The sequence below is a fragment of the Euleptes europaea genome, chromosome 6 (assembly GCF_029931775.1).
Source record: "Euleptes europaea isolate rEulEur1 chromosome 6, rEulEur1.hap1, whole genome shotgun sequence".
Taxonomy (NCBI): domain Eukaryota; kingdom Metazoa; phylum Chordata; class Lepidosauria; order Squamata; family Sphaerodactylidae; genus Euleptes; species Euleptes europaea.
In genome coordinates this window covers 87,799,224-87,811,129 of record NC_079317.1, presented here as the reverse complement: position 1 = coordinate 87,811,129, position 11,906 = coordinate 87,799,224, and the positions used below count along the sequence as shown (strand labels likewise).

The following is an 11,906-nucleotide window of genomic DNA, read 5'->3' as shown; positions in this document are numbered from 1 at the left end:
ATCTAATGCAGGGCAGATCCTCAAATGTTCCATTACAGCTATGAGCAAGACAAAGGAGCACCAATTCTCACTTTTTAATAATTGCACATCATTCAAAACCCAAACAGAATGCTGCTTTGAAAAATAAATCACAGTTGAAGACATTTAGATAAATCATTTTTAACAAGCGTAAGAAACGTTCCAACAGCCATCATGGAATAAGGAGGGAGACAGAAGAATAATGTAAAAGCAGGATGAGAACTACATTTCGCCCTTCTTCCCCCTCTTTTGATACTTACGAAACAAATTTGATACAGTCATGCCGATAAAAATATTTCATGACGGTGGGAAAGCAAAGTCTACTCTTTTTTCTAAAAGGGACTTACTAAAACCATAATAGAAAGGTCTGTGCCGTAAGCAGTCCAACACTTTGCACTGTAACCATAAGGCTTACTGTACTTAAAGGCTGATTGGATCTGTAGCTATGTACCACTGGATTTAACAAACATCATTTTGTAGTTGCTTTTTGCATCCTTCCTTGTTTGGGGATTCTCAGTGTTGCTGTGCTTCTCAGCGGATGGCTGCTCTTCTGCAGCATCTTCCTCCTCCTCAGATTCAGATTCACTTTCAGAGTCCTCCGAGCTTTCAGGCTCCAGGGAATCTCTTGAATCCTCCTGTTGTTCTTTATCTTCATCCAGCTAAAATGAAGATTCAAATTAAAGAAAGCAAGCAGAACTTCCTTGCATTCTGCAAACAGTTTTCTTTAATCACAGGAAAATGGATGCTTCAGTATAACCTCGACAGCAGGCAGAATTAATATAAAGCCATTTTTAAATGAGTCGACAAATCTGCAGTGTGTGTTTGCATATTGATAAACCCGAACCGAAAATAAACCCGAAATTAGCCATTTCAGACGTTGTCAGCAATGGCTGCCAGTCTGCTTCCTCCCTCATGGTGGATTGCAAGGTTGTTGTTCATTATGGGAAATTGAGTTCTTAAGGAAGCAGCCATTATGAGTGTGAGAAAACTCAATTTCCCATAATGAACAGCAACTTTGTAATGGATCATGAGGGAGGGAAAAAGCAGATGGCAGCCATTACTGACAAGTCTGAGACAGTCAGTACATTTAAAATTCTCCTGGGGGGAGAATGACTGTCAATGGAGGGGGGGCGAGCCCTTCCGAACACCATAAAATCGGACCCCGACCCAATCTTCACCAAACTTTGGGGTTTGTGCAAGAACAGTCCCTTCGAGCTACACTGTGAATTTGGGGGCTCTACCTCAAAGAAACACACACACCCCGGGCCGATTTTTTTCGGGAAACCCGGAAATAAGCCAAATGCCCATATTTACTGGTATGGGTATTCAGCTTATATCAGGTGTCCCGAAAAAAATCAGGCCCAATAAACCCGAACCCAACATTTAACGAATTTTGTTTTTGCACAGCCCTAATCTGCACTAAGGAACTGCATGGGAAAACGTGTACAAAGTGGAATTGGCACCATGAAAATGGAGAGCCAGTATTCTGTGGTGATTAGTGACTGGGACCTGAGAGGTGCAAGCGTGAATCCTTCTTCTGCCATGGAAGCTTGTTGGGTGAACCTGGGCCGGTCACACTCTTAGCCTAACCCACCTTACAGGGGGTGTTCCAAGGATAAAATGGAGAATTATGTAAGCCACTTTAGGTCCCCACTGGGAAGAAGAATTATTTTTTATTTGCCAACTTTCTCCACCACTTACCCGTCTTACAATCACCTTCCCTTCCCCTCCCCACAACAGGCACCCTGTGAGGTAGATGGGGCTGAGAGAGCTCTAAGAGAGCAGTGGCTAGCCCAAGGTCACCCAGCTGGCTTCATGAGTAGGAGTGAGGAAACCCATCCAGTTCACCAGATTAGCCTCTGCTGCTCATGTGGAGGAGTGGGGAATCAAACCTGGTTCTCCAGATTAGAGTCCACCACTCCAAACCACCGCTCTTAACCATTATACCACGCAGGAGAAATCCATATAAAAGTGAAGTAAATAAAAAAAATAGTTCCTTGGCTGGAGTAACTAGTATTGATCGTAGAGAATTATTATACTGGTATGTTACCAATATAAACTCTGGCCTGGGGAAACACGAATCCGTGGCTCCTTACTTCCATTCAAATATCTTACCTCACTGAAGCCAAGTCCACAATGCCGCCGGTTCCTTCCTGACATGGTGCCTTCCATGCTCTGCTGGAACTGAGTCTCGAGCTCATCATTCATTTTCTTGTCTTCTTCCCCTATATGTTCATACACATTTATTAATTTGACTGGATGGTAATCATCATCATCATCATGTCTTTATTGCATTAGCAAAAAAAAGCCACAGCAACAAAGATGGTAATCAACATCTAATTACAGCACAAAAGCAGGAGCGTAATAAAGGCTTTTTTTGGGTTAGGAACACTTCCATGTGAATCATCTTAACTTGTTAGTACCTAAAGATCCAATGTGTGTTAGACCAACTGACGGGATGGCTTGAAGGAGTTGACTACAAGCCTTGAAAACCTTGTAAGGAGGGCTTCGTTCCCAGCAATGAGAAATGATGATGAATCAAGGGAAAGGGTGTGAATGAAACCTCAAGCAAGCAATAATTTATTCAGCTCACAATGAAGCTTATTCTATGACAAGTCTAAAATTTCATCCAAAAACAAATGTCAGAATATGTTGGTGCAACAAGCATGATTGGGATGGGATCGGATGCGTCAGGGAACAAGTGAAAATAAGGCACATACTATCTCTATCTTGGGTCATTTCATTAAACAGGTGAATTAAGACCTCAACTCACAGGTCAACTGCATGAAGTTCACAGTTTTGAGGGCAAAAGTTTAATTTGTATTCTGCCTGTGCTCAGAGACTAGCCTAAAATGAGCCCACTAGGACAAAGACTGTAGAACAAGTTTTCTTGCCAAGATTACAGCTGGGACTCTGCCTAGCCGAGAGAACAGCAACTGGAATGTAAATCAGTGCTCTTCAAGTCTGCGCCCCCTATTTTTTAAAGGGGGCACAAAGAAACTAGTAGTTCTGTGGTGATTTCCAAAAAGTAGAAGTGGTATACTACAATGGGAAAAATTAAAGAACCACTGTATCTGGGAGCGGAGGGAGAAAATGGCTCTCTCTCCTCTTCATCAGCTGGAAAAGGGAGCCAAAGCTCCATGAAGATAGCTGGATGAAAAATGGAAACATGATAAAACCTTGCCTCCCACCACAGGATGAAAAAGTTAACTAAATTTTAGTAACTACAGTTATATTTTCTCTATCATTTATCATCAGTAGGCATCACTTAAGAATAAACTTATGACCCATGCTTATTATTTTTTAATTGTAAATGTTCAAAGATTTGGTCCTGTGCCTCAGTTTAAATAGTGGTGGGCTAGAGAAAGGCTGGAAGTCCTCTTCATACATCTGCACCAATTTAGTCCTTCAGGAATATATTTTTTTCACACACAAAGATTCTGGTGATAATTTTATTTCTGTTTGTAACAATGGAATAGGGCTGGTGAGATAAATTTCTCATTGAGGCCTGATGTTGAGATGTTTTGGGTAATCCTTCTTTCCTCCAGGGAAATGTAGAGAAGAACATAAGAAAGGCCCTGCTAGATCAGACCAAGGTCCATCAAGTCCAGCAGTCTGTTCACACAGTGGCCAACCAGGTGCCTCTACAAAGCCACAAACAGGACAACTGGAGCAGCACCATCCTGCCTGTGTTCCACAGCACCTTATATAATAGGCATGCTCCTCTGATACTAGAGAGAATAGGTATGCAGCATGACTAGTATCCATTTTAACTAATAGCCATGAATACCCCTTTCTTCCATGAATATGTCCACTCCGCTCTTAAAGCCTTCCAAGTTGGCAGCCATCGCCACATCCTGGGGCAGGGAGTTCCACAATTTAACTATGCGTTGTGTGAAGAAATACTTCTTTTTATCTGTTTTGAATCTGTCACCCTCCAGTTTCAACAGATGACCTCGCATTCTAGTATTATGGGAGAGGGAGAAAAACTCCTTGTCCACTCTCTCCAAACCATGCATAATTTTATGCATAATTTTATAGACCTCTATCATGTCCCCCTTAGATGTCTGTAAAAGCCAACGATTCATGCTTCTGTAATTTAATTTATTGCGGTCCTTGACCAGTATTACAAAGTTAAAACATCATTAAAACAACAACAGTTCAATACAACAACAAAATAGCTGCATGAACATTGGAGCTAATCAAATAGATTTAAACTCTGCATCAGCTTGAATATCGTTTCCCCGTGTCTTACTTATCCCTAGACAGAATTTGGCTACTTGTCTGGATACCCAGTGGTTTCTATCAGACAACAGATATTCCAGTTTAGCCCCATCAGATTCATCCAGAAGCCCAACTAACACTGGCTGGAGATATTTTGATCCGGCTTCCTTGTAATATGGACATCTCAGAAGCATGTGCTCTGTAGTTTCCACCTCCCCCATCGAGCATAAACATAATCTTTCTGAGTAAGGGATCTTTTTGAATCTCCGTACCAGCACGGCAGAAGGAAGTGCTGCACACCTTGCCGAAGTAAACATGCTTCTGTTCACATCCATGGTGCAGGGCCAATATAGTTTAGGGCAGTGATCCCAACATGAGCTTTCTGGTGCCCTCCTTCCTCAGAGCAAACAGCAAGTTTTTCTACCTCACTGGCCAGGAGGGCATCCCTTTTGTGACTGCAAGGAGCACCCATTTGGAATACAGCTATCTCCATCTCAGGAGGATACTTGCCTTGGGACCTTCAAGCATTATGCGACTGGCCCCAGCCCCCAGGACAGCCATTGTGTGACTGGCCGCACTCTACCACATCTCCGAATTAAAAAAGGAACCACAGGATCACCAAGATCGGGGAGCTCGATTTAGCAACTTGCAAGGCGGCTTTGAGTGCGATGAATCCCATTTCACATCCTGAATCTGTGATACTTACTGGTTAGCCTTGAGAAATCACTATTCAGTCACCAAAGTGGGACCCCAAAAACTCAGCTACAATTCATTAAAGGTATTTAAACTTTACTTTCATTAGATATTGTATGTTAGACTGACCTGTTCTGAAATGAGAAGTTGATCTGTGGTCTCCAATAACAAGACGGCCAGTATGTTCTTTCTAAAAGAAAACACGAGTGATTAAGGTGCTCTTAAATATTAGGCCGCTCTCAGTGGCAGCTACTGTCCAAAGCTACTTTGGAACACCAACAATAAATTGAATTTAACATTGATGTTCCTGTACCCAGATTTAATTATATGTGACATTTGTAAACTGGAACTAAATGCTGAAAAGGCCAGATTCATTTTGGGAAAGATAGCAAGCAGCTTGTTTAATTTTGCACTTTTATCTTTTTCCAAATTGTTTACTGACAGCTTAAGAGCCCTGTGGCGCAGAGTGGTAAGCTGCAGTACTGCAGTGAAAAGCTCTGCTCAGGAACTGAGTTCGATCCCGACAGAAGTTGGTTTCAAGGCTGACTCAGCCTTCCATCCTTCCGAGGTCGGTGAAACGAGTACCCAGCTTGCTGGGGGTAAAGTGTAGATGACTGGGGAAGGCACCAGCAAACCACCCCGTAAACATAGTTTGCCTAGTAAACATTGGGATGTGACGTCACCCCATGGGTCAGGAATGACCCGGTGCTTGCACAGGGGACTACCTTTACCTTTTTACTGACAGCTTACATCAAAAATTCAAACACAGAAATCCAGTGGAAAGCTAGTTTCATGCTAGCCGACCACTACTCTAAATAGTCACAGAACATTTCTTAATAATTGTTTTAGAACCACCTTTTCTGTTTTTATCAAAACTTATTCCTATTCCAGGAATGTCATTAATTCATGCAGAGAAAAATGGAAAAGAAAGCTGTAACCGCCTATCCTGTAGAATTTTATACTACCCAATTATACAGATATTGTATACAGCAACTCTCTTCAAAATTCTGTTTGTTGTTGTTACAATGCATTCAGGCTTATTCAAATCTGCATTCAAAAGCTTAGTCTTTGATTCAGCTGCTAATTTCCCCCATTAGAATAAAAACTGTCTCAACAAAAATGTTGAACAGTACAAGAGCGTGTCACAGGGCAACTATTTTTTCTACCACGCAGCAGCCATAGGTGTCTCTGTCTTTGCACTGACATCAAAATCCTACTACTAAGATGGTGTAACAACTGGTGAATCACAAGACCCATTATGTCTCCATCAGATAAAGATAAAATTCAGAGACTGTTTTCGAGACCCAATTCACTTAAAATACCAGAGGTATAATAATGCTAACCTCATGCAGTAAATCAAAAACAAGACCCCTGTGGCACTTTAAAGACCATAAAATATATTCTACTACAGGAGTGGGTAACCATTTGCTTGACCTCAGTGCTAACAAAACAAAAATGTTTACTGTGCACATTTACTGTCAACCTGTGAAGATGCTGGTGTGCTAGAAAGCAAAAGGCACAGAAGGAAGAACGAGGGTGGCAAGACACACTGTATTTGGATTCCCCCCGCCCATTTTGCACTGGAGCAAATAGTTAAAATGAAGCTGCTTTAGAAATATCAGTACACAGTTTTCAGTCATTTTGCTTTCAATGCACACACTTAGGAATGTGATTGCAATGGGTGAAAATACCCACTATGTAATATGTGATCCTAAAGATGGTCTGTGAGCTGGGACATGAGGCCACTAGCAGAATTTACACTCCCAGCTATAAATTTCAGAACTACCATATTTCAAATTTTAATTCTAAATAACAGATGGTCTAAAGTACAGACACCTCTGCAGGACTGGGCCTCTTCTCCTCCCCACCCCTCCTTTTCACCATGAGAGGAATTCAGTGGCCCCTTAGAGACTAACATCATTTATTCCAGCATCAGTTTTCATGCATTAAAAATTCACATTATCAGATGCCCGACTTACAAACGTTTATGCTGGGACAAATCCTGTTAATGTCTAAAGTCCAGCTGGATGCTTGTTTTATTTTGCCGCTACAGACTAACATGGCTACCCCTCTAGAATTCTCTGAGATCATCATTTTGTAATTTCAATTTATGATTTTATTTAGAAAAAATTAATGCCGCCTATCCACAAACCTGCTCCCAATATAATAAAAACATTGTGTGTGTGTGTGTGTTAAGTGCCGTCAAGTCGCTTCTGACTCATGGCGACCCTATGAATCAATGTCCTCCAAAATGTCATATCTTTGACAGCCTTGCTCAGGTCTTGCAAACTGGGGGCTGCGGCTTCCTTGATAGAGTCAATCCATCTCTTGTTGGGTCTTCCTCTTTTCCTGCTGCCCTCAACTTTTCCTAGCATGACTGTCTTTTCTAGTGACTCTTGCCTTCTCATAATGTGACCAAAATACGATAGCCTCAGTTTAGTCATTTTAGCTTCTAGGGTCAGCTCAGAATAAAAACATTAAAAGATGGTAATTAAAACCCAGCATTAAAAACCCAGCCCCCCGCCCAACCGGCCAATGACAGCTTAAAATAAATTTAGAGTAAGATAGTGTTAAAAGATTGACACCTTAATTTAAAGCCTGGGTGAACAGAAACGTTTTATCCGGCACCTAAAAGAAAGCAACGTAAGCACCAGGTGTGCCTCAAGGGAAATGCCATTCCACAAGCAAGGTGCCCTACTGAAAAGGCCCTGTCTCTGGTTGCTACCTACCTCACTTCTGAAGGTGGAGGCACAGGGAGAAGGGCTTGTGAGCCATATCTGAATTGGAGAGATAGACAATATGGTCCTTCAAGTAACCCATCCCTATGCCATTTAGATGCAGCCAGTGCAGATCTTTCAGCGCTGGGGTGGTTGATCTCTGTATCCTACCACTGACAATAGCCTGGCTGATGCATTTTGGATAAGCTAAAATTTCCAGGCCATTTTCAAAGGCAGCCCCACAAAGAGCACGTTACAGTAATTTAACCTGGATCACCATGGGCAGGTCACACTTTGAGGAACAGCCATAGTTAGTGTATTAGCCAAAGCTGATAAAAAGCACTACATGCCACAGAGGAGATCTGGGCCTCCAACTGTCAGAAGAGATCTGGGCCTCCAACTGCAAGCCCCTTCAGGACAGCCTGACTCCTTAGTCCTCAAGCAGCTTTATCATTCACCAGCAGCACCATAGTCTTGCAAGGACTGAGTTTGGGTTTACTGACCCTCATCCACCCCATTACCTTCTCCGGGGACCTGTTCAGGATTTCCAAAAATCCACCTTAACTCAGCCGTTAAGGAGAAGTGGAGTTGGGTATCATCTGCAGTTCAAGGCACCTTACTCCAAACCCCTGGATGATCTCTTGTGTAGATGTTAAACAGCATAGGGGACCTTATGGGACCCCCACAGCATAAATACCATGGGGACAAGCAGCAGTCCCCCAGCCACCACCTCCTGGAATCGACCAGTCAAGAAAGAGCAGAACCACCACTTAATTGCTTAAGTACAAGGTAAAGCCTCACCTTCCCAGCACCCATAAGTCTCAAGAACTTTTGCTTTCTTTCTTCATTACCCAAGTCAGCTGCCTCCCAGCTGCTAGATCCAAGCTGCAAGATAGAAGACAGTCCTGGTTACATTAGGTAAACCCCATCTTACATTAAATTACTACAGATTTTTAAAACAAGATGCACCATCATACAACTTTTATTATGCGTGTTTAAGACTACAGTCATTAACTTCAGGCAACAAAGCTGCTGCACACACAGCAACAGCTTTCCACGGACATTTGCAATGGCCTGTAGCAGCTTCACAAAAGAGACTAGCTCCTTCACTCTTCCCTTCTGCTGCCCTGCAAAATGATGCTGCCAAACATGTCAGAAACAGAAGAAGGAACAATACTTTTCTGACCACGGGGGTCACCTTTAAGAAGTGTGAACAGTGAGACTAAGGCTGCTTAAGATATTGCAGAATACCACACACTGGCTTACTAAACATAGCTCACAAGCGAGTATCCCACATCTACAGGTCTGTTTGTAAACATATTTACAGCCTGCATGGTAAAATGCAGGTGACTATGGACAAAATATGCATACTGTCAGTGGTGTGTCATGTAACTCCATAAAATATGAAGCAGCTGAAATTCCACTTAGATCTGTTGAAGAGGTCAGTAGCTGTGGTAGCTTCAGGACCGCAAAAGCCAGCTTCTTGGGAGGCGAGATCCCAGTATTTTCTAGAAATAGGATTATTAAGCGAAATTCAACTTAAGACAGATGCGATTTTACTAATTGATCAGTTATACAAATCCTTCATGATAAACTTAAAAATGGAGACTATTAGACATATCTGGATAATCAGAAGTAACTTGCAAGTATATCACAATGACAACAGAATCACTCCCTTCTATTCAGCCTCTATAAAGGGTTTGTTTCGATCTTTCTTGTGCTTCTATTTAACATCCTGTATTAGTGTGCAGCAGAGTTCTTTGGGTATCAGCCCACAGACATCTAAGCATTAAATATTAAAGTAGACAGGTACATTTTCACATTCAAGCATATACACATAAACAAAACAAATGAACAAATAGGTAGTGCATTCCCACAACAACCAGCTACCCAGCTATAATTACATTACAGCGTTTCCATAATATGCAAATCAGAGCCCTTGAACACACACATGAAGCTGCCTTATACAGAATCAGACACTTGGTCCATCAAAGTCAGTATTGTCTACTCAGACTGACAGCGGCTCTCCAGGGTCTCAGGCAGAGGTCTTCCACATCACCTACTTGCCTAGTCCTTTTAACTGGAGATTGAACCTGGGACCTTCTGCATGCCAAGCAGATGCTCTACCACTGAGCCACAGCCCCTTATGATACTAAACTTCTCTGCATTTGGTCCAGCCTGGTTGGAAGCGGCACAAACTACTTCCTATGTGCCTGGGCCCTGCAACAACGAAAATTGGAGCCCCAGTCAGCATGCCCTAGTTCACACTTTCCCCACTTCATAGGCCCTTTTCAAGCCTTGCAACGACCTCCATAGGCCAAGCTGCCCAAGAGCTCACCCCAAAGCCCTGCTCCCAAGTACTCTCCTGCCAAGAGGTGAATTGTGAGTTTCCTGCATTGTGCAGGGGGCGTTGGACTAGATGACCCTGGTGGTCCCTTCCACCTATAGGATTCTGGGCATGGCGTAGGGGCCACCTGGTGTGTGTGTGGGAGGTAGTTGTGAGTTTCCTGCATTGTGCAGGGGGGTTGGGTAGATGGCCATAGTGGTCCCTTCCAACTCTAGGATTCTGGGCATGGAGTAGGGGTCACGGGGTGTGTGGGGGAGGTGGTTGTGAATTTCCTGCATTGTGCGGGGGGGGGGGGTTGGACCAGATGACCCTGGTGGTCCCTTCCAACTCTAGGATTCTGGGCATGGAGTAGGGGTCACGGGGTGTGTGGGGGAGGTGGTTGTGAATTTCCTGCATTGTGCGGGGGGGGGGGGGTTGGACCAGATGACCCTGGTGGTCCCTTCCAACTCTAGGATTCTGGGCATGGAGTAGGGGTCACGGGGTGTGTGTGTGGGAGGTAGTTGTGAGTTTCCTGCATTGTGCAGGGGGGTTGGGACAATGACCCTGGTGGTCCCTTCCAACTCTATGATTCTGGGCATGGCATAGGGGTCACTGGGTGTGTGTGTGTGGGAGGTAGTTGTGAGTTTCCTGCATTGTGCAGGGGGGTTGGGTAGATGGCCATAGTGGTCCCTTCCAACTCTAGGATTCTGGGCATGGAGTAGGGGTCACGGGGTGTGTGGTGGAGGTGGTTGTGAATTTCCTGCATTGTGCGGGGGGGGGGGGGGGTTGGACCAGATGACCCTGGTGGTCCCTTCCAACTCAAGGATTCTGGGCATGGAGTAGGGGTCACGGGGTGTGTGTGTGGGAGGTAGTTGTGAGTTTCCTGCATTGTGCAGGGGGGTTGGGACAATGACCCTGGTGGTCCCTTCCAACTCTATGATTCTGGGCATGGCATAGGGGTCACTGGGTGTGTGTGTGAGAGGTAGTTGTGAGTTTCCTGCATTGTGCAGGGGGGTTGGGCTAGATGGCCCTGGTGGTCCCTTCCAACTCTAGGATTCTGGGCATGGAGTAGGAGTCACTGGGGGTGTGCGGGGGAGGTAGTTGTGAGTTTCTTGCATTGTGCAGGGGGGGGTTGGACTAGTTGACTCTGTTGGTCCCTTCCAACTCTAGGATTCTGGGCATGGCGTAGGGGTCACTGGGGGTGTGTGGGGGAGGTAGTTGTGAGTTTCCTGCATTGTGCGGGGGGGGGGGGTGTGTGGACCAGATGACCCTGGTGGTCCCTTCCAACTCTAGGATTCTAGGTAAGATAAACTTGCCCACACGCTAGGCAGAGCTGTCTAGTGGACTGTAACAAGGCAGTTCCTCCTGGGGAAAGAAAAAGCCCCGGAATTACAGCAGCAGGCGCGAACGAGCCGTTTTAGCTTGCAGGCACCATGCGAGGCCCCCCCCCCGCAGTCGCCTCCCCTCCCCCGCCCTTAAGGCCTCCACCAGCCCAGCCGCGGCGCAGCTCCCCGCCCGCCCGCCCGCCCGCCCAGGGCAGGGCCCAGGCCCCCCTCGAGCCGACACTCACGTCAGGGGAGGCCGCTCGCTTCACTCCGCGGCCGGGCTCCGGCGGCGACTCCTTGGCGGCGCTCATCTCCCTGCGCGAGGCCGCCAGGATCCCACCGCGGGCCGCTCGCCCTGCCGCCCTGCTCGAAAGGGCGGCCGCTGCACGCCGCGCATGCGCGAGAGGGCGGCGGCGGGGTCAGGTGGCCGCCCTCGTGGCTTCCGGCCCCGGCGCTTCTGGGAGTTGTAGTTCTGCTCGGAGGCGTCCCTTTTCCCCCAAACCACTTCCGATGGGGGGGGGGGGAGAGAATCTCTTAAGTCCCAAAAGACCCTGAAAAAACGACACCGGTGGCGGGCGAAGGGATTAAAAATAAAATGGACTG

General features: G+C 45.4%; 1 protein-coding gene across 1 annotated transcript; it reads right to left on the bottom strand.

Moving 5' to 3' along the window:
- Positions 1-299: 299 nt before the first annotated feature.
- Positions 300-11,631, bottom strand: C6H11orf58 (chromosome 6 C11orf58 homolog). The gene is made up of 5 exons (XM_056851458.1): positions 11,549-11,631; positions 8,454-8,537; positions 5,065-5,125; positions 2,134-2,243; positions 300-677 (listed from the first exon to the last, which is right to left on the bottom strand). The coding sequence occupies exons 1-5, from the start codon at positions 11,612-11,614 to the stop codon at positions 462-464; spliced, it is 537 nt and encodes a 178-aa protein (XP_056707436.1). The 5' UTR covers positions 11,615-11,631; the 3' UTR covers positions 300-461.
- Between the last annotated feature and the right edge of the window lie 275 nt (positions 11,632-11,906).

Coding starts and splice junctions, on each gene's coding strand:
- C6H11orf58 (XM_056851458.1), bottom strand. CDS start 11,614: ATGAGCGCCGCCAAGGAGTCGCCGCCGGAGCCCGGCCGCGGAGTGAAG. Junction 2,244..5,064: donor AACTTCTCATTTCAGAACAG/GTCAGTCTAACA, acceptor ATGAACATATAG/GGGAAGAAGACAAGAAAATG. Junction 678..2,133: donor GTGGACTTGGCTTCAGTGAG/GTAAGATATTTG, acceptor TCTTCATTTTAG/CTGGATGAAGATAAAGAACA.